The sequence below is a fragment of the Danio rerio genome, chromosome 1 (assembly GCF_049306965.1).
Source record: "Danio rerio strain Tuebingen ecotype United States chromosome 1, GRCz12tu, whole genome shotgun sequence".
Lineage (NCBI taxonomy): Eukaryota > Metazoa > Chordata > Actinopteri > Cypriniformes > Danionidae > Danio > Danio rerio.
Window position 1 is genome coordinate 59,582,501 of NC_133176.1, and position 23,213 is coordinate 59,605,713.

The following is a 23,213-nucleotide window of genomic DNA, read 5'->3' on the forward strand; positions in this document are numbered from 1 at the left end:
CACACACACACACACACACACACACACACACACTCTCTCTCTCTCTCTCTCTTAAATGATCTAAAATATTAAAGACTACCACTTAAAGTCCACCTGAAATCAAAATATACAATGTTTGTTTTGCAAGCTCACATTGTTATTCTTAAGGTGAATAATTAATCCGTGAAACTTAGTCCGCAGAAAAAATAAAAATGAGCGTTTGTTTTGGTAATCTTCAATGAAATTCTGACTATTGGCTTCAATCTGAGGGTTTCCATAGAATCTGCATATTAATACCCTCACTCTTACTGTTAGTTTGCTGTGTGAAAATGATGTGCAAAAGAAAGCCCCGCCTCCTACTCAATATTTCAATTGTATTTCAAAAGTTTCAATTGTAAGTACATCAACATATAAATGTCTCCGAACGTTCCAGCTCATGTGGACTTTAAATAAGCAAACTAAACAACCAAAAATCAAGGTAACTTATTTGATTAATTTTATGAATTTGTAATTATGCTAACCTTGAAATTGTATGACAAGTAGGTAGGTTTAAATTGTTCGGCATAGGAACATCAAGTATTGTTGGTGACAATGAGGGCATATATTAAATAAGTTATGAGAAAGACTTCATGGCTGTAATTACGACAAGTGCTAGGTTTAGTCTTTTAAAAAGTCTTTTCGATGCTAAATATTTTCAGGGAACTTGTGGATATACAGTTGAAGTCAGAATTATTCGCCCCCCCCCCTTTATTTTTTTATCTTTTATTAATATTTCCCAAATTATGTTTAACAGAGCAAGGAAATTTTCACAGTATGTCTGATAATATTTTTTCTTCAGGAGAAAGCCTTATTTGTTTTATTTCGACAAGAATAAAAGCAGTTTTTAATTTTTTTAAATACCATTTTATAGACAAAATTATTAGCCCCTTTAGGCTTTTTTTTTCTTCTATAGTCTACAGAACAAACCACTGTTATACAATTACTTGCCTAATTACCCTAACCTGTCTAGTTAACCTAATTAACCGAGTTAAGCCTTTAAATGTCACTTTAAGCTGTATAGAAGTGTCTTGAAACAGACCTATAAATATTGTAATTTCAGGGGCGCTAATAATTCTGACTTCAACTGCCAATCATTGACATATTTTTAAACATTATTATTTATGATTTTACAAATCAACTTTCATCAATACGGTTTCTTTACCTTTACAAGGTCACGTTCATCCACTTTAAACCCCGTCAGCAGGCTGATGTCTAAAATTGTCATAGTTGAGCTTCTTTTTTGGTCCTTGAAACTGCATTAAATTAGAGAATTAAAATGACAGAAAATGATTAAAATTATGGGGGGTTTCCGGGAGAAATAATAAAACGGGAGGGTGGCGGGAGATTGTTTTGAGATATGAGAGACTCCGGGTAAAAACCAGGAATGCTGTTAGGTTTTCCCATACTACTAATACCGACACTGACATCAATCATCATTGTAAATATTTATATTTGCTGATTTTGTAGTTCACCACTATACCTCACATCTTCTCTTGGCAAAATGATCCCATGTAAAACAACATTTAATACATTCTCCTTGCTTAATAATTTAAAATTATTGCTAAACATTTGAACATTTATATGGTGCATTTTTGGATATTTGAGAAAAAAAGACCACAGATCAAAAAAGGCCAAACTATGAATTTCTTGTGGATCTTGTTTCAAGTTAAAATATTAATACTCACATATACTCAATGGTGAGCTTGTAAGTTTCAGGGACTCCTTCATAGGACATCACACATAGAAAAATAAGGTCAAAAAAAGGTCTAATCTTATATTATGGTTTGCATTATATTTAGGTTGTCATGATATGAATCGCACCGCCAGGCTCTTTCTCCATCTGCACGCTGAGGTCAAATGCAGTACAGTCGTTTTCGTTCTCTTCAGGCAGAGCATAATACACAGAAAAGACCTGAGAGAAGGAGACAGAGCTCATTAACACAGAACAACATACTGATGAAGACTTTAGGAGCGTTTATTGAACACTCACCGACAGCATGGCCACCCCAGATCCCTGAGCTGTGATGTTGAAGCTCTTCGTGATGTCAAACTGTGGCAATCAGACCATGAAGAAAACACTTTTAAGATGGCTTTAACACAAAGATGTGAATCAGATGTATTTAGTGTTTAAATGTTCACTGGAACATTGCAATTGTGCATACATGTATGAGTGTTTGTGCATGCAGACACTTATAAATGAATGGACAAACATTCAGAAAATGCATGCACAATTAGTCATACACACATACACTAAATGCATACACTTATAAACAAATGCACAAACATTCATAAATGCTCAAACACTCAAATACATGCTCAAACACTCATAAATGCATGCACAATCACTCATAAATGTATGCACAAACACTCATAGATGCATACACTCAAACAAATGCACGATCAAAAGAATGCATAAACATTAATAAACAAAAACACTAATGAATGCATGCTCAAACACTTACATGCATGTATAAATACCCATAAATGCATGCAAGCACTTATACATACATGCACAAACACTTAAAAAGCATGCAAAAATCACTCGAAAGAATGCACAAACACAAATGTATGAACAAACACTTAAAAGCATGCACAATCACTCAAATACATGAATAAATACCCATATGCATGCAAACACTTATAAATGCATGCACAAACACAGACATGCATGAACAAACACATAAAAGCATGCACAATCATTCAAAAACATGCATAAATACCCATAAATGCATGCACAAACACTTATAAATGCAAGTACAAACATGCAAACGCTCAAATAGCCATGAATGCATGCAAAATCACTCGAATGCATACACTCAAACGAATGCAAAAACATTCAGAAATGCGTAAAAATGCATGCAAGCACTCGTAAAAAAAGATGCACAATCACTCAAATACATACACTCATTAATTAATGTACAAACATTGAGCGTGCATTTGAATGGTTGAGCATTTCTGAAACACTCAAATACATGTTCAACCACTCAAATGCATGCTCAAACACTTATAAAAGCATGCACAATCATTTATAAATGCATGCACAAACTCTCATAAAAGCATGCACAATCAATTATAATTGCATGCACAATGACTCACATACATGCATAAATACCCATAAATGCATGCAAACACTTACAAATGCATGCACAAACATTCATAAAAGCATGCACAGTCACTCAAATGCAAGAACACTCAAATGCATTCACAATAATGACTCGCATTCATAAATAGCCATACATGCATGCACAAACTCAAAAGCCTGCAAAAACATTCAAATGCAAGACCAAACACACAATCAAAAGCATCCACAATCACTCACATTCATTCATAAATGCATGCACAAACACTTATAAATGCATGCATAAACATGCAAACACTTAAATAGCCATAAATACATGCACAAATGTTCATTCATTCAGTATCTCAGCACCTTGTCTGTGCGTGCAACTGGCAGATTAGACTGCCTTATGGAGATCTTGGTTTTCTCTGATCTCTCCTGCACAGCGAGGTCTAGGTTCAGAAAAATGTCTTCCTTCTTGACCTGAATGCGATACTCAGCCACGGCTTGGAAGACAATGATGGTGGCCTGAACAGACAGGTAACATCAACAACAAAATAGTTTGGGAACATGCAAATGTTGAAGCAGTTTTAACTCGACATGTCATCTTTAAACACAATGCTCATGTGCAAGTACTGCAAAAGACGTGAGTGTAATGGATATGCACATCCATCATCAGCATGTTCACATTGAACAACAATGGACAGTAGCTCATTTTAACATGGAAAAATGCACCCCCCTTTAAGTTTTTCGTCAACTTTTATTAGTTTTGACCATGTGACCATTCTCAGTCCACCCACCTACTCATTTGTTTTTCACTTGATGAAATACCTGAGTAGTGCCATAGCCTCCATAGCGTGTTTGTTGCTTTCCCAGCCAGCGCACCACCTGCCCGGCGCTCTCGAAATCCTTAGCTGCCACCAGCGCAAGCGCTGCGTAACCCGTGGCCTCCAGAGAGTGATGCTGCGACCCGGGAACTTGCCAATACACACCATCTAAAATAAACATGGGATGCCACTACATTTGTTTGTTGATGTTAATATGCTTCACAATTAAATATACAGGTGAAGTCAGAATTATTCGCCCCCCTTTGAAATTTTTTTTTTTAATATTTCCCGAATGATGTTTAACAGAGCAAGGAAATTTTCACAGTATGTCTGATAATATTTTTTCTTCTAGAGAAAGTATTTTGTTTTAATTTCGGCTAGAATGAAAGCAGTTTAAAATTTTTAAACATCATTTTAAAGACAAAATGATTAGCCCCTTTAAGCTATATGTTTTTTCGATAGTCTACAGAACAAACCATCATTATACAGTAACTTGCCTAATTAACCTAGTAAAGCCTTTAAAATGTCACTTTAAGCTGTGTAAAAGTGTTTTGAAGATAATTAGTCTTATTTTATTCACTGTCATCATGACAAAGAGTTATAAGAAATTAGTTATTACTCTAACTACTGTGATTAGAAATGTGCTGAAAAAAAATCTTCTTTTAGTTAAACAGAAAATGGGGAAAAATAAACAGGGGGGCTAATAATTCTGACTTCAACTGTATGTAACGCTAAATCAAACTACTGGAAAACTTATCACACACAAAAACTTTTGTTTATTTTAGATACAGTGGGCTGTTGAATACTTGATTCTGATTGGCTGGTGATTATTTTAAGGTATGCATTTTATTTTTATTTAAACTGCAGTCAAATGTTTATAAAAACCCACCGAGCATTAAAAAACACTAATAGATGAAAACTAAATAAACACTAAAACTTTGAATTAATTTTGTCAAAAGAAACATTTGCATATTGGAAAGTAGGTATGGCTTCTATAATGTCTCATTAGTAGGTCCACACGGAATCTGCACGTGCAGAATTCCGCAGATTTTCAGCCCATCATTAATTCTGTTTATTTGAGTAAATGTGTGTAATATCTATATTTATTCCGTTTTTTTAATTAATTACAGTAATATTATTGACTGCGTCTGGCCCTACTCATCAGCTGTTTCCAACCACCTATTTTTGTTTGCATTTTAGATTTGTTCTTAAAAAAAACGTTTGATGGAAAGTTTCATTTTGAAAATGCGCAAAAAAAAACATCCAGCACATGTTTTATGCAGCAGATGCCCTTCCAGCTGCAACCCATCCCTGGGAAACACCCATACACTCATTCACACACATACACTATGGACAGTTTTAGCTTACCCAAATCAGCTGTACCACATGTCTTTGGACTTGTGGGGGAAACCGGAGCACCCGGAGGAAACCCATGCGAACGCGAGAACATGCAAACTCCACACATAAATGCCAACTGACCCAGCCATGCCTTGAACCAGCGACCTTTTTGCTGTGAGGTGACAGCACTACCTACTGAGTCACCGCGTTGCTCTCATTTCAATGAAATAAATCAAATCAGTGTAGTGATATGGAGCTGTAATGCACTCAAAACCTGCTGGAACTACTTTAACTGTGTTTATCTGAAAATAATGGCACACCTTAGAATGCTCATCAGCCATTCAGAATTAAGCATTCAACAGCCCTGTGGTATGCATTTGTATAATTACCCATTCAATAGCCTTCTCATACAACTAACTTAAAAAAATACACAAACTAGATCCCTTTTCTGTTTATGTGCTACTATTAAATCCTGAACTCAGGACTTTAATGTTACCACTACTGTAATGTTGCTGACCTTTGCTTTCAGTGGAGTGGCTCCTCAGAATGACTTTATTCAGTTTTCCAGCATGAGCCAAAGCATAGGAGCTGATCGCGACAGCATAAGGGCTGGTGAGAGTGTGAATTCTGAGCGTCAGGTAACCCACAGCTTTATTCATACTGCTCCGAAGATTCTAGCATTGACAAAGAGACTGACGTGAGCTCCTGACAGACGCCTCATACTGCTGATGGAGAAAAACACACTCTTACTTGAACATATTGAGCACAGATCTGACTTCCTTCCTGCATGGCGATCAGGACGAACGCAGTCAGAGAGGCGTCCGCATCCTTCCCTCGCACATTACCCTGCAGATAGCATGCAAATCAAACAATAATATGCTTTATAGTGATATAACAAGAATACTGTGAAGCTTCACATGTACAGCTATGGAAAGGGTCCACTTGACATATCAGTTTCTCTGGATTTCAAGTTGCATGTACTGCATATTTAGAGCAAAACGTCATTTCAAGATTTGAGGGTGCTTTCACACCTGTGAATCGATTCAGTTGTTCTGAAACAGAGATTACAATTGTTACAGTGTTACTCTTTGCTCTTGGAGCGGTTCGCTTTCACACTGCAAAGTTTCTAATCGGACTAAAAGAGTTAAAACAAGTCACGTGTGAGTAAACTCTGCTTACATTGGTCAGAGTGTCAGGGTTTATTTTGCAGCGTCCCGCTCAGCTGTCAGGAGAGGTGGTGGTTTGGTGGTGATTGACAGGGTGCGCGCGCGACGTGTCTGAGGAGAGATGCGGTGGGGAGGGGTGAGAAGGGTGCGCGACGATGCCTAATTGAGGACCGGGAGGGAGACGCAAGATTACCGGGAGATCATCACTCGTTTAAGGGCATCCGGAGACTTGCAAAACTTCCCGCCCTACTAATAATTCTCTCTTCATATAGCCGTAAGCCTATTACATATGCATAAAACACTGTGATATAACCGCGCTCGGATCGGATCGCTTTCTTACTGCAATCGAACCGCTCCAGGGTTCGTTTCAATCGAGCCGAGACCACCTCATTCAAGCGATCTCGGAGCGATTACTTTGGCGCGGATCAGAGCACTATTGCCCTGTTCACATATGCCAAATGAACCGGGCTAACCGGGCAAACGAGATACGTTCCGAAACAAAAGTGTAGGTGTGAAAGCACCCTGAATGTCACATTTATAACACTGTTTATAACGGTCCAAACTGTGACAGCATGTCATAGCTACACAGGATGAGACAAGATTCCAGCAACATAATAGGACAGAAATATTTAAATACTACAATCATTCAATTAAATATGAGCCACTTCACTCTCAATGAACTAGTAAGAGTTATAATCTAATCCATGCCCATTAAACCCGAATAACTTTATTAAAAGTACATAAATTGAGTAGTGATGCTTATGGTTTGGTTTTGTTGGAGTCACTGGCATTCATTTTCATTATTCGTTTGCTAATTATTTTATTTTTAAGACCTGAGGTGAACTATCTGCTGCTTTCTTAAGTAGTAAAGCAATAAATGTCACTTAAAATGGTATTAAACTATATTACTCACACTGGAAGCATTTAACACTGAATAAAGCCCATAATCAGTGCCTGAGATGATCATTGTCATTGTAGTTTATGCTGTTTGTTTTGCTGCAATGTCGCAGAAATAGACACGCTTTCTAAAAGAGAAATTCTGTGCATCGCCTTTGCAAATATTTACGACAACAACTCCTTTTAACATGAAAGACACCTTTTAGCACATACCACGGTGCCATTTATAGTTGAGCCATTATGTAATGTTAATTAATTAATGTATGTATTTATGTATGTATTTATTTATTTATTTATTTTTATCTGAATAGTTAAGAAATTAATTAATTAATTAATTGATTTATATTAAATGTGTTAATTAATGAATTATAATTAATTAAGGAGGCTGCGATAACAGGACATAATACAATAATTTTAGAAAGAAAAAAATATATACATTTATAATGTATTTATATTGTGTTTTAAAAGGAACCAAGATCTGGTAGAATAAACTTTAATCAAAGCAAATTTTTCCGTCCTTATATAAGCAAAAGTGAACTCTGGCCCTTAATGCGTTCGCACCCTGCACTTTGCACATGGATCGTCAAAATAGAGCCCTTTATTTTGATGGTCCATTTGAGTATAAGTAGACTGTATGCTTAATATCTACTGATACTGCTCCTTCAACAGACATTTACCTGACATGAGAAACTTTGCAAGTGCCTGTCAACTTACACCAACCTCAACCTAGCAGTCTACTTATAATCCAATGAGAATTAGTTGCAATGTAACTTACTTTTAACAAACAGTTCATCAGAACAAAGTGTGACCTTTCAAAGTTCTCATTAAGTTCACATTGGTTTGATATAGGGGCAACATTTGGGAAGTCACTGGACTGGAGTTGGTGGTTGGTAGATTGTAAAATTTTAAAGGGGAATTTTATAAAAGACAAATCAGAAAGGCATCCTACGATCATCTCGCTGTGGTATACGGGGACATCTTCTTTAAATGTGCCGTCTGCCCGCTGTTTCTGTGTGGCCAACCACCTGAGGCCGTCGCAGATCACTTTCTCCTCAATGGTGATCAGGTCATAGGCCATCGCAAACACCTTCGCCGCATACGCCGTCAGCCTGTAAGCAGATGCAAAAGAGAAAGCCAGCTTAAGGCACAACAACCACCAACAAAAAGACAACTCGACAGTCTTTATTTTTCAATGATTATTTTACCATGTTGATCCTGGTTGATTGGCCCAGACAGCATATGATCCCTCAGGATTACGGTAGACCAGCTGCTGCTGATAACCTTCACAAAAACAACAAATCAATGGTTCAGGTCAACAGGGAAAACACTAAAGGTGATTTTGAGTGTGGTTTACTGACCGGTTTTGATGTGGCCAATGGCTTCATTTCGGCGGTCGATGCCCACAGACTCCCACTGTTTGGTGTTGTCCAGATAATGAGTGGCAATGACTGGTAAAGTCATTAAGATCATGTTCTGCTCTCCACATCCGTGAGGAAGGACAATGAGTTCACCCATGAAATGTCCGCTGATGGCCTGCTCGACTGTGCGTGTAATCTCTTCACCTGCAAATAGGGAAGAAGTGCATTAAGGGACTGATATTTAAGCAAATATTTTGCAAATATATATATAGATATTTTTACCAATCACTGAGATCAGTGTGGAAGCAGGTGTGTTGGGAACTTTTCGGCGTGGAATGTCGCTCCTCATTGCGATGATCTGCGTGCCATCTGTGCGATCAAGAGGGAAAGCAAAGTTTAAAAGGCATGTCATGCAAACATTTAAACTTACAATCCATCATGTGTTTGTAAGGAAGCTGCACCTGGGTGTTTTGAAGGGTTGATCTCAATAATGCTCTCCTTGACTTCAGTTAGCACTCCTTCAGGCTGAAAGAAAGACAGATGCTAATGGAAATTGGTGCATGGGTTGCAAATCGGGTGATTTTTCTGGGAATCTGTCCTCAGTCACTTCACCTAAGTTTTCATCCAAATATTGAGATGGACAACTCACCACCACCTTCAGGCTCTTTCTTATTGCGTCTTTGCGATTGGAGCTGTAAGCTTCAACTTCGATCCACTGCTCATCCGCATCCATGGGAATAATAATAAGAGGAACGGCTCTGGAGGACATGAGGTCGACAGAAACCCTCAGCCTGCCGGTCTTTTTTTTGCCAGCGCTGCTGCAGATGCCCTCCGATGTCTTAAACCTAACATTTACCTGCTATGAAGACAAAAGAAGATCTTCAGCACAGTCCCGATCACTGTACAACTTAAAGCCTGTCATCATGTGAAAAAATCTGAAAAACACACGCTTCAGTCGACAAAACGGAGCAAAAATATCTCATTTGGGGCATGCAGACACTTGTTTAATCAATCAATCAATCAATCAATCAATCAATCAATCAATCAATCAATCAATCTATCTATCTATCTATCTATCTATCTATCTATCTATCTATCTATCTATCTGTCTGTCTATCTATCTATCTATCTATCTATCTATCTATCTATTATCTTTCTATCTATCTATCTATCTATCTATCTATCTATCTATCTATCTATCTATCTATCTATTTATCTATCTATCTATCTATCTATCTATCTATCTATCTATCTATCTATCTATCATCTATCTATCTATCTATCTATCTATCTATCTATCTATCTATCTATCTTTCTATCTATCTATCTATTTATCTATCTATCATCTATCTATCTATCTATCTATCTATCTATCTATCTATCTATCTATCTATCTATCTATTATCTATCTATCTATCTATCTATCATCTATCTATCTATCTATCTATCTATCTATCTATCTATCTATCTATCTATCTATCTATCTATTTATCTCTATCTATCTATCTATCTATCTATCTATCTATCTATCTATCTATTATCTTTCTATCTATCTATCTATCTATCTATCTATCTATCTATCTATCTATCTATCTATCTATCTATCTATCTGTCTATCTATCTATCTATCTATCTATCTATCTATCTATCTATCTATCTATCTATTATCTTTCCATCTATCATCTATCTATCTATCTATCTATCTATCAATCTATCTATCTATCTATCTATCTATCTATCTATCTATCTATCTATCTATCTATCTATCTATCTATCTATCTATCTATCTGTAACAAAGGTTCTTTGCGTGGGAAGAAGAAGACAGGGTCGGCGTTGAGGTAAATAACAGATTTCTTTATTTTAATAATGTGATCACTGTAAAGGCCAGCTCCCACTGTGTGGCCGTCGCTCAGCTCTCTCTCTCTCCCGACTGTTCCTCCCGTTCTCCTTAAGACGGGTGTCTCTCCGGTCCAATCACTAGAATAAACAGGTGTTGCTTATTATTTCGGATTGGCCTGCTGATTAGCCGCCGGGCTCTGAGCATGCTCTCCCCCTTTATTGGGTATTCGATCATGCTTACCTCTCCACATACCCCCACCGCCCGCCTCAGGCCGGGGAGCCGTCCGGCCTGCAGCCCTCCCCCCCCCCGCCCTGGAGAGGAAGTCGGCTACAGCCATCTGCGCCCCCGGTCTGTGGATCACCTTGAATTTAAAAGGCTGTAATGCTAGATACCAACGGGTGATCCGCGCGTTGGTATCCTTCATACGGTGGAGCCACTGGAGAGGAGCATGATATGAACAGAGGACGAATTCCCTACCCAGGAGGTAATAGCGAAGAGTAAGAACGGCCCACCTGATCGCCAAACATTCCTTCTCTATGGTGCTGTACTTAGCCTCACTTTTACTTAGCTTGCGGCTAATGTACAGCACCGGCCGCTCCACTCCTGCCACCTCCTGGGAGAGAACCGCCCCCAGACCCCGATCGGACGCGTCCGTCTGTAAAATAAAGGGGAGAGCAAAATCAGGAGCGTGCAATAGCGGCCCCCCACAAAGTATAGATTTTACCTTTGAGAAGGCCTGTTGGCACTGCTCCGACCATTGGACGGTATCCGGTCCCTCCTTTTTAGTGAGATCAGTCAATGGGCTGACAAGGGCCGAATAATTAGGGACAAACCGCCTATAATATCCTGCCAGTCCCAAAAACTGTCTCACCTCCTTTTTGGTCTTGGGTCTCGGACAGGTTGCAATGGCTGCAGTCTTATCAATTTGGGGCTGCACCTGCCCGTGACCTAAGTGGAAGCCCAGATACCTTACCTCCACTCGCCCAATTGCGCACTTCCGTGGGTTGGCCGTGAGCCCGGCCCGTCTCAGCGCTGACAATACCGCCCTCAGATGTTGCATATGCCGCTGCCAATCATTACTGTAAATGATGATGTCATCTAAATAAGCAGCGGCATATGCTGCGTGAGGGCCGAGTATTTTGTCCATCAGGCGCTGGAACGTCGCCGGCGCCCCGAACAGCCCGAACGGAAGCGTCACAAATTGGTGCAATCCAAACGGCGTAGTGAAGGCTGTTTTTTCGCGGGATATTGGAGATAAGGGGATCTGCCAATAGCCCTTCGTTAAATCCAATGTCGAGTAATATCGAGCAGCACCTAACCGGTCGAGCAACTCGTCAATACGCGGCATTGGATAAGCGTCGAATTTCGACACAGCATTCACCTTGCGATAATCCACACAGAACCGGACCGAGCCGTCCGTCTTAGGTACCAAGACAATCGGGCTGGCCCAGTCGCTGTGGGATTCTTCTACTACTCCCATTTTCAGCATATTATTCAATTCTTCCTGAATCACTTTTTTCTTGTGTTCAGGCAGGCGATACGGCCGGGTCCTAACGACCACGCCCGGTTCGGTCTCGATATGGTGCTGAATCAGGTTGGTACGACCGGGCAGGGGCGAAAACACGTCAGAGTATTCACGTTGGAGGTGCCGGATGTCGAGGAGCTGGCTCGCTGAGAGATGATCGCCCCCGGTGACCAGAGCGCTCGGCCGTTCACGGCCGGAGCTCTCCGGCCCCAGGTCATCCTCGTTAGTAACAAGCGTAGCCAGCGCCACGTCCTCCGGCTCCCTCCACTGCTTAAGCAGATTAATATGATAAATCTGACGCGAGTCAGCCCTGTCCAAACGAACCACCTCGTAATCGAGATCACTGACTCGTCGTGTGACCACAAACGGCCCTTGCCACTTGGCGAGTAATTTAGAGCTGGAAGTGGGTAGCAGTACAAGTACTTTATCTCCCTGTGAAAATTTACGGAGTTTAGTGCCCTTATCATATCGCCGGCGTTGGTCATCCTGAGCCTTAAGCAAATTCTCTGTAGAGAGCCGCCCCAGTGTGTGGAGTTTTGCTCTAAGGTCCAGGATATATTGAATTTCATTTTTACTTTTAGAAGGCTCGTCCTCCCAAGCCTCTCTAACAACATCCAAAACCCCTCTGGGCTGTCTGCCGTAGAGAAGCTCGAAGGGGGAAAACCCCGTGGAGGCTTGGGGAACCTCCCGCACAGCGAATAATAAGGGCTCCAACCACTTATCCCAATTTTTCGCGTCCTCGTGAACGAATTTACGGATCATTGATTTAAGCGTGCGATTAAATCTTTCCACCAGCCCGTCTGTTTGTGGGTGATAGACGCTGGTGCGAATAGATTTAATGCCCAATAATCCGTAAAGCTCGCGCATCGTGCGTGACATGAACGCGGTGCCTTGATCAGTGAGAATCTCCTTGGGGATTCCCACACGGGAGATGAGGCGAAACAGCGCCTCCGCAACGCTCTTTGCTGAGATATTACGGAGCGCGACTGCTTCCGGGTAGCGGGTTGCATAATCCACCAGAACTAATGCAAACCGATGCCCGCGTGCGGATCGCTCTAATGGCCCGATGAGATCCATACCAATTCTCTCGAAGGGGATCTCCATAATTGGTAAAGGGCGCAACGGCGCTTTTGGGGTGGCCGGCGGATTTACCAGCTGACATTCACTGCACGCAGCGCACCATCTGCTGACATCACCGTGAATGCCCGGCCAAAAGAATCGGGTCATGAGGCGATTTAGTGTGGCCGCCTGACCTAAATGTCCGGCCATAGGATTAGAATGAGCCGCCTGAAAAAGCATTTCCCGGCGGCTCTTTGGTACTAATAGCTGGGTTGTATCTTCTTTTGTCTGAGTGTCTTGGGTCACTCGATACACCCTATCATTAATAACCGCAAAATACGGATAGGAGAGGGGTCGATCAGGCTGGAGGATTTTCCCATCAATAACTTGCACTCTTTCGAGTGCATGTTTTAGTGTATCATCACGCGACTGCTCCAGGGGAAAGTCTTTACACCGGGAAATTCCCAGCCCTTCCCCTGAGTCAGCGCGTGACGTCACTGTTTGGGATTCCCCCAGCTGAGCGACACGTCCCCTATCTGGCGATTTCTTCTTCCAAGAAACACCCGCACATAAAACTCCCAATAATCTATTAAATCCAGGCCAATTAGTTCCCAGAATTAGCGGGTGTTTGAGGTGCGGGTTAACCGCTACCTCCACTCTATGCTTTTTCCCCCGAAATTGAATATCTATTGCCGTTAGCGGATAGTGAATTACATCCCCGTGTACACACCTTACCCTTACCGTGCGGCTCATATCCAAAGCCGGGTCTTGAAGCAAGCTTTGGTGGATGGAGGTCTGATTACACCCCGAATCCACCAAAGCTTGATATGTACCCCCTTTTATACTCACAGGTATCCGGTATAGCCCGTCGCGACCGGGGGCGACTGCTGGCACATCGGGCAGGCGGACCAATGCACCCACCTCCATCACGGAGCAGTTCTCTGGTGCATGATCCGCCCCCCCGCAATGCCAACATGCCGGCCCAGACCTTCCCGTTATACCCCCGAGGGCAGCAGGACCAACTGATTGGGCCGGAGAGAGACCCGTCATCGCTGTAGGCCCGCCCATGCCACGTGCCTCCCTGTCTCTATCCCGATAGGTGCCCCAGCGATGCGTGCTGCGCTGGGGCTCCGGGCCTGGGATCCGCCTCCTGGGAGTCGGTATGGGCGGTCCCCTCGATCTGGGCCTGGGGATAGGAGGAGAGAGAGAAAGAGGAGGGACAGGGGGAGAGAGAGAGAGAGAGAGAGAGGTTAGTTCGCCGACCCTGGACCTCGCTACCAGGTGATCCTCCGCCAGCTGGATGGCCGTTTCCAGATCGTCTGGTCGGTGGCACTGGACCCACTCCGATGTTCGGGAGGGAAGGCGGGCGATGAACTGTTCCAGTACCACAGCGTCGACGATCTGATCGATGGTCCGGTCATCCTGCACCAGCCATCTGCGGCAGGCGTCACGGAGCTGCTGGGCGAATATAAAGGGCCGACCGCTCTCCTCCAGCTTCAGCGACCGGAAGCGCTGGCGTTGTTCCTCCGGATTGCGGCCGGCCCGCTGAAGTATGGCTCGTTTCAGGTGCGCATAATTCAGGAGATCCTCGGCCGGTAGCTGCTGTGCGGCGGTCTGGGCTTCGCCCGACAGCAGCGGGATGACTCTCACCGGCCAATCGGCCCGGGGCCACCCACACGCTCCTGCCATCTTCTCAAACAGGTCTAAGAAGACTTCCGGGTCATCTTGTGGCCCCATTTTGTGTAGTGTGATGGGAGGGTGGGTGGCTGATGTTGCTCCGGGCTGGATCCCCTGCTTCAGCATGCTCCGGACGAGCTCGCGGTCCTCGCGCTGGGCCTCCACAAGGACCTTAAAGCGCTCCTCCTGCTCGGCTCGTATGTCCAGGATCTCTTGGTGTTGTTCACGGTGGAGGACCGCGAGCGCCTGGATCACTTCTGCAAACGGACTGGTTGACGGAGTGGTCATCTTAGCGGCGAGGTCTCTTCTTCTTCCCCGGATTTCGGCACCACTGTAACAAAGGTTCTTTGCGTGGGAAGAAGAAGACAGGGTCGGCGTTGAGGTAAATAACAGATTTCTTTATTTTAATAATGTGATCACTGTAAAGGCCAGCTCCCACTGTGTGGCCGTCGCTCAGCTCTCTCTCTCTCCCGACTGTTCCTCCCGTTCTCCTTAAGACGGGTGTCTCTCCGGTCCAATCACTAGAATAAACAGGTGTTGCTTATTATTTCGGATTGGCCTGCTGATTAGCCGCCGGGCTCTGAGCATGCTCTCCCCCTTTATTGGGTATTCGATCATGCTTACCTCTCCACACTATCTATTATCTTTCTATCTATCATCTATCTATCTATCTATCTATCTTTCTATCTATCTATCTATCTATCTATCTATCTATCTATCTATCTATCTATCTATCTATCTATCTATCTATCTATCTATCTATCTATCTTTCTGTCTGTCTGTCTGTCTGTCTGTCTGTCTGTCTATCTATCTATCTATCTATCTATCTATCTATCATTAAATCCATCAATTTATCATCCAATTAATCTCTCTCTATTGTTCAATCAATCAATCCACCAATATTTCTATCTATCTATCTATCTATCTATCTATCTATCTATCTATCTATCTATCTATCTATGTTCAATCTATCTATTGTTCAATGAATCTAGTTCAATATATTGGTTAATCAATCAATCAATCTATTTATTGTTCAAATCAATCAATCAATCGTTCAATCAGTCTATCTGTCATTTAATCAATCGTTTAATCAGTCTATCCTTCAATCCATCCATCCATCCATCTATCTATCATGGTGGATAGTCTTAAAAACTTCCAATTCAGTTGCCTATGGGAGAAAAAAACTAACAATAAGTGATCAAGCTACTTGCTATACAAACAAGTGTGTTTATTAATATACATAATACATTACAAAATAATATCCGTTTACTACATCATCAGCATTACAATCTGTTTATTGGGTTTACAAATCGAATGGAAGATTCCGTTAGTTTTGTGCCCACTTGTATGTTAAGAATAAAAAATATATAGATCTTCATAACTAGTAGACTTACGGTCACCAAGTGAAATGACTTGCCTTAAAGGGTCTTCGCCATAAACGTACCTGCAGCTTCTGATTGCTGTAATTGTGAATAATAGCCTTTATTTCCACTTGCTCATTCCGCACCACTGAATAAGGCATCTTCAGATCGATGAAAAAATCCTTCTTGACCACGATGTCATAAGGATTTGCCACACATATTCCTGACGAGAAAAAGGGTTAAAGTTAAAACACAACAAATAGTAATAAATGACAGTAGATAAATGGTAGGTGTGACTTTTTTACCAAGGGTTTTGGACAGGCCGATGGCTGAGATCTGCCAGGTCGTAATGGAGTCCTTCAGGTAGATTCCAGTTCGTAAAGTAGACGTTTCAGTGCTAGACACAATAGTATGCGTACTTATACTACAATACATTACAGTATTCACTACATATTTTTGCAACTAAATTAATAATGTGGATCCCCCATGTTTCAGCCTATTAAAGTTATGGTTTCAATATTTACAGTCAGTAATGAACATTATGTCTTTTGACCTTCCTGTTAAATGTGTTTGTAAACTGTTTCACTGACCACTGCTGGTTTGGCAGGCAGGCTGGTAGAGTGATCTCTTCCCAGAGCCAGCTTTCCGGAAACTGTGTGCGTACAATCAGATCATCCATGTCCTCGTCAAAATCATCGTCCTCGCCTCAACAACAAACAAACTACTTTAGATTATGCATTATTTTCTGAACTGCATTTAACAAGCAGACATTATGTATAACATAGAGCATTAAAAATAAGTATTGAACAAGTCATGTTTTTTCCTGGGAATAATATTTCTTGAGGAGCTGTTGACATGAAATTTACCAAGATTTTGGTAAAAACCCAAGCAATATGAACATCAACATGAAAAGTGAGTTGTGTAATAAAGGGATGACAGAAGTAGAAAGTACTGAACTACTGAAATGTATTGAATACTTTATATAAAATGCTTTTTTAAATGCTGGCAGCTTAAATATGCCTCTCATATGGAGAGTGAAGTCACATGCTTTTCTCAGATGTGAGTTTTTCACAGACTTCAACAGTGTTGACCAAATCTTGATGGTTCAGAGGGTCTCATTTATCAAATCTAAGCTGTGTTTTGTATTTTCTATTAGATTCGAGTCAGCTGATTGGCTGGGCCATTCTAGAGCTTGATTTTAAGACTCTCCTTGGCTGTGTTTTGGATCATTGTCTTGCTGAAATGTCCACCCTGGTTTCATCTCCATCCTCCTACTAATGTAGATGTTGGACTGAAGCAGCTGAAGAACTACTGAGAGATTTCAGCTGCTGTCCGGGCTTTCACTGCTGAACTACACCTCTCTTTCTTCATAAGCTTAAAATGAAATGACACATTGAAAATGAATTATTACTAGGGATGTAACAATATTGTAAATACCGTCATACCGCAATATTATTTTTTTTCAATATTACCGTAGGCGCATGACTCAATAAAACTATATTTCTGAGAAAAGTTTGCTTAGGCGAATAAAGCGAACGGGAGGTAGCGGGAACTACATTTCCATCAGCCTAGGCGTGGCCATCATCCTTTGCGGTCTGTTGTCGCTACAGATCCAGTCATGGAGTGTGCTGCTAGTAGCGGGGAAGAAAAAGAGCTGGAAATGATCGAACCTAAAGCGGGTTTTAAATCGGATGTGTGGAAGCATTTCGGTTTCTTTCTAAAAAGATACGAAAAAGGAGAAAAGGTGACAGACAAAGACAAAAACAGTATGCAGGCACTGCCAGACTGTGCTGAAATATAAGTCGGGGAATACGACTAAAAACTGCAGAACACAGCACACTTGTTAGATTGATGCAGACATTGACTTGTACCGCAAAGAGACCTCTATCTCACTCATGGCTTGTTCTCTCAAGTGGTGGAATGACGATGCACAACGTTACCCACTGTCAACCTTGGCTAAATCATATCTCTCTGTCCCAGAAACCTCAGTCCCAAATGAGAGGGTTTTTTCTATTGCAGGGGACATGCCCAGAGACCCCAGCTTTACCAGATTATAGTTATATGATAATTTTTCTTAAAAAACCCATCTCTATCTAAGTGAGTGAGTGATTAAATGTTGAATGTGATGAGTTTTCAACAATACTAAATTGAAACTTTATTTTTTTTTATATATGGTTTAATAGTTTTTTGTTATTAAAATTGAAAAATTGAAGTTTCAAAACTTACAGATAGATGGCTAATATGTACAGTATGTCATTGATATGTTCAGTGCTAAGGTAAATAAACACTTTTGGCACTGTTTTCGAGTCTTTTCATTAGTTTTGTTTTTCCTGTTAATTATACAATAATTACCGTAACCATGCCATTCATACCAAGGTATTACCGTACCGTGAAATTCTGATACCGTTACATCCCTAATTATTACAAAGAACTTCATTTGCAAAAAATGAATTTAGTTTTCTTTCCATATTTGGATTTCTTTGGTTAACTCAACAGCACCTTTAAAAACATGTTTATTGAGAGAAACGGTGACATGTTCAATACTTATCTCCCCTCACTGTAAGCAGTATTTGTAATATTACAAAATGTCTACAAACACAGTTTAGGACAAAATGTCTAAGCCTGCAAACAGTCCTGTGAAATATTTTCAAAAGTGTTCCAGATAATAAATAACAGAGCAAGGAGAGCTGGAGTATGTGTTTGTGAAAGAGGCTGAAATCTCACTGCGGGACAGAAAGAGCTCTTTTTCAGCATTGTATTTGACCCGGTGTTCTGAGATCAGCTTGCAGCAGCGCACAAACGCCTTGATACACTCTTGAGTGTCACTGATGAACGTGGCTCGTCGCTCACACGTGTAGCCAAGTGTGTTCTCCACCATCCCGTCAACACAGCACTTCTTCAGTTCGTGATCCGAGTACTCGCCAGCTGAGGAGACAATGCAAGGCAAGTTTATTTATACAGCACATTTCATGCACGATAGTAATGCTTTACATAAGTGCTTTACATAAACCTGAAATAAGAAACACAAGAAAACAAAGTACACCTTGTTGGGGGTGTTTCCATCCACTCTGGGTGTGATTTTGTGGTTAATTTGGTCACAATAATTTGGTCTGCGTTTCAGCAAGTGGAATAATTTTTAGTGACAAGTCTTATTTTGATGCATATTTTGGGAAAAGGTTTTGGAATTTTTCTAAAACTCAATACACTCTGGGCAAATGTACTACACTTGCATCATTATGTTGGTGGCTGTTTTTGCCCCATTGACTTCCATTATAAATGATATTTTGCTAATTGCAAAGCCATGACACCATATAATCATGATTTCTTGGTTGTTGTTGGTTTTCCCTGTTGGGAGGAGGTAACATTTGTGATTTTTACTGTCGATTACATTTGAAGCTACTTCTTGGCATGTGCCCATCTCCAAGAAAACTGTAGACTCCACCGTTTCCCCCACATCTTTTTTGTAAACAGGTAGCAAATTAAGAAAATCGGCAGTATGTTCATTTAACTTTCAAGACTCCTAACACAGAATCCCAGCATCAAAAGGCAGGGGGTTGGGTTGATAGGCCGCGCGTGACGTGTCTGAGAGCGTGGAGGCATCAGGGGTGATAAGGGTGTGTGACTTATTTGAGGACCGGGAGGGAGACGCGCGATTTCTGGGAGGTTATCACTCATTTGCGGGCATTTCGAGTCCTGCAAATGCATAGAGACTCCCGGAACTTCTGGATGTCTGAATATCACGTCTAACAACTGTAGTGAGACACAATCCAGTGGTACAACCTTGATAATGACGTGCACTGCTCTCTGTCTCTGGAGAGAAGCGCGTGGCTGTGTGTGTGTGGCTCTGCAGTGAACACCCCTTTTGTTTGTGTGTGGCTGTGTGTGGTCATGTGATGTGCGTTTTCAGAGGGCTGTTCAGAAATGCTAGGTAAAACACGGTGTGGATGTGGATAATTTTCGCTCTAAAATGCAATTTTAACACTAAGATATATTAGCGTAAACAGGGCATAAGTGTGTATTTTTCACGGGCGGGTTTGCGACGGGGGCCGGGCATCGGCGGTGCCGGCTCAGCATCGTGTTGTCTATTGGCCATCTGCGATGGCATCGTCTATCGGCCCAACCCTAGTCCTGAGTTCTCTCCTAAGACTGCTGCCCCCATGACCCGGCCCCAGGTAAGCAGATGAAAATGACATGTAAAACAAAGTTCAGACCACAACTATGAAAATGTAGAGAAACAATATCAATGCGATCACTTTCACGTGAAATTTCCACTCTAGAAACTGAAGATGCGATTGAGGCTAAATTGTTTGTTGAAACACTCCACACATTGAACATCATTTGCACCAATTGGCCTCTTTTTGCATTGTATTTAATTTTTTTTTAAATTTGCATTGGGTGTGATCCCAGCTAAACAAAATAAATAAATAAATATTAAAAAATCGCTTGTTTACCCAGTGTCCTGGTGACCTGATGGATAGTCTCAGCTCTCCTTTTTCTCTTAGGCGCGGCGGGGCACTCTTTTTCTGCAAAAGCATGAAAGTTTGCAAATGTAATGCACAAACTCTAAATGACTTTCATTCCAGCTAAATGGGTTCACTGTATGCACCTGTTCTCGTTTTGGTTCCTCCTGCAGTGTGTGACTCAAACAGGAGTCCAGCATCTCTGAAAACCCCCATACTGTCCTGTCCACTACCAGCGGTGCAGCCGGTGTCGTGCTTTTCAACCACATCCCAGATCTAAAGTACAAATAGACCAGGGGTTCACATTTTTGAGATTGAAGATAAACACAAACAAGTCCTAATCAAATCGCTGTAGCTACATTAAGGTCTCAAGCAAAATTACAGGTTTGTACAAGAAATTAAACATTATTTATAATATTAGCTTTAATTCACAGCCTGGGCAAACAGTTTTGATGCAAGAAGCGTCAGCTTTTGGTTTCTTGATAAAGTATGCATATAAATAATTTCCTACACAGACCAATCGATTTCCTTCTTGAGACCTCAGTGTATCACCGGCAGCCTTAAGGATTGATATGGACTGATATGGCCTGTATGTTTATTTTTAAATCCAAAAAAAAAAAAAAAAGCAGACAGTGACCGCCATTATAAGAATCAGCAATGAACCACATGTTCAGCTAAAGATCTTCTTTAATGTTCAACTGAAGAAGAAAAAAAGTCACCTTTATCTTGGATGGCCTAAGGGTGAAAATAGCGAATGAACTTAAATTTCATGCTCATTTAAAGACTTTAAGATGACCCTTGGGAAAAGTCATACTTCAGCTTAGTCCCTTATTTATCAGGGGTCGCCACAGCGGAATGAACCACCAACTTAGCCAACCAGCTAACCTTATCAACCATCATCTGTTTTATGCAGCGAATGCCCTTCCAACCGCACCTATAGCGCACCGGAGCACCCAGAAGAAACCCACGCCAAAACATTGAGAACAAACAGAAAAACTCCAGACAGAAATGCCAACTGGCCTGGTCGGGACTCGAACCAGCAACCTTCTTGCTCTGGGGCATCAGTGCTAACCACTGAGCCACCATGACAACCTTCTTTGGGGAAACTATCCATGCAGATTCAGGTCTGAACCGATTAAGGTGATGATACACAAGGTGAGTTACTCTACCTTAGTCTGAGTGAGTCTGTGTTTGTCATTGAGGACATATACGCCCTTGTCTACCGCCACCAGGCCAACTTTAGCTCCAGGATCTCCGGTGATCTTCAAGCTGAGCTGATCTCCTGGGCCAAACAGCATCGGGTCCTTCACCTCCACTTTGAGCTGAGATTAAAAACAGGTAAGATCTAATTCATATGATAATGATGATAAAAGCTGTTCAGTTTAGTTCAGTTTATTATTCTCTGTCCTTTTAAAGGTCCCGAAAAGTGCTTTGAAATGTGCTTTTTTTATTTAATGTTTGATGTAATCTCATCCAAAACGTGTAGAGAAGGTGGGACAGAGAGTAGCCCCTCCCCTTTTTTGGTTTTCTCACCACACTGCCAGTGACAGTGGTTGAGCTCAAACACATCAAATGTGAAGCGTCTTGAAGAAGGCAGGAAGAAACTGAAGAGGGATGAGAAACTGAAGTTAAAGGTGGAGTGATTGAAACCATTTATCCATTTAGGCCACAGTTTTCAAACACGGTTCCAAAAGGGCCGCAGCTCTGCACAGTTTAGTTCCAACCCTGATTAAACACACCTGATCAAACTAATTGAGTCCTTCAGGCTTGTTTGAAACCTACAGGTAAGTGTGTTGGAGCAGGGTTGGAACTAAACTGTGCAGGGCTTCGGCCCTCCAGGAATTGAGTTTGACACCCCTGATTTAGGCGGAAGTGACAAACTACTATATGTTTATATCTGTTACACATCTTATAGACGTGGATTTTATCACTGTTTTTGTGCACACTAACTTATAGATATCCTAAGAACTAACAATACTGATACTAACATCCCTACTTAAAAATCCAGCTTAAACCAGCCTAGGCTGGTTGGCTGGTTTTAGCTGGTCGACCAGGCTGGTTTTTGAGGGGTTTTGGCCACTTCCAGGCTGGTTTACAGCCATTTCCAGCCTGGTCTTAGCTGGTCAGGCTGGAAAATGACCAGAGAAATCCAGCTAAAACCAGCTTGAACAGCCTGGTTTAAGCTGGATATAGCTGGTTTTGGCTGGACTCTCAGCTTGGCTAGGCTGGTCAAGCTGGTTTTAACTAGTCATCTCCCAGCCTAACCAGCTAAGACCAGGCTGGAAATGGCTGGAAACCAGCCTGGAAGTGGCCAAAACCCCTCTAAAACCAGCCTGGTCGACCAGCTAAAACCAGCCAACCAGCTTAGGCTGGTTTAAGCTGGATTTTTCAGCAGGGATCTTAACTTTATTTTAATTTCATAGGTCTTTTAAGGGTACTTAACGCTCAGCAGGAATACATAACATCAGAAAAGAACATTAAAAACAGACCAATTTCTTTTTTTTAGCTAAAACTGCAGATAAAAACAGTGAAAACGAGGAACCCACAGTAAATGTAGTAAAAAAAGTTCAAAAATGTTAGATAAACAAACAGTAAATACTAGCTAGTTTGTAACTAACTCATTCACTAA

General features: G+C 41.5%; 1 protein-coding gene across 1 annotated transcript in view; it reads right to left on the reverse strand.

Moving 5' to 3' along the window:
• The window catches only part of c3a.5 (complement C3a, tandem duplicate 5), a 46,891-nt gene that overhangs the window by 9,889 nt on the left and 13,789 nt on the right, over positions 1-23,213 (reverse strand). The window contains exons 14-34 of the mRNA XM_009295246.4: positions 21,754-21,906; positions 20,731-20,860; positions 20,576-20,647; positions 18,849-19,049; positions 16,715-16,829; positions 16,430-16,521; positions 16,208-16,347; positions 9,312-9,521; positions 9,124-9,187; positions 8,945-9,031; positions 8,663-8,866; positions 8,510-8,585; positions 8,254-8,413; positions 5,992-6,087; positions 5,759-5,915; positions 3,908-4,071; positions 3,449-3,604; positions 2,009-2,068; positions 1,840-1,930; positions 1,704-1,740; positions 1,181-1,271 (exon numbers count right to left, since the gene is read on the reverse strand). Coding sequence (XP_009293521.1) covers positions 1,181-1,271; positions 1,704-1,740; positions 1,840-1,930; positions 2,009-2,068; positions 3,449-3,604; positions 3,908-4,071; positions 5,759-5,915; positions 5,992-6,087; positions 8,254-8,413; positions 8,510-8,585; positions 8,663-8,866; positions 8,945-9,031; positions 9,124-9,187; positions 9,312-9,521; positions 16,208-16,347; positions 16,430-16,521; positions 16,715-16,829; positions 18,849-19,049; positions 20,576-20,647; positions 20,731-20,860; positions 21,754-21,906 — 2,556 coding nt within the window. The remainder of the gene's footprint in view (positions 1-1,180; positions 1,272-1,703; positions 1,741-1,839; positions 1,931-2,008; positions 2,069-3,448; positions 3,605-3,907; positions 4,072-5,758; positions 5,916-5,991; positions 6,088-8,253; positions 8,414-8,509; positions 8,586-8,662; positions 8,867-8,944; positions 9,032-9,123; positions 9,188-9,311; positions 9,522-16,207; positions 16,348-16,429; positions 16,522-16,714; positions 16,830-18,848; positions 19,050-20,575; positions 20,648-20,730; positions 20,861-21,753; positions 21,907-23,213) is intronic.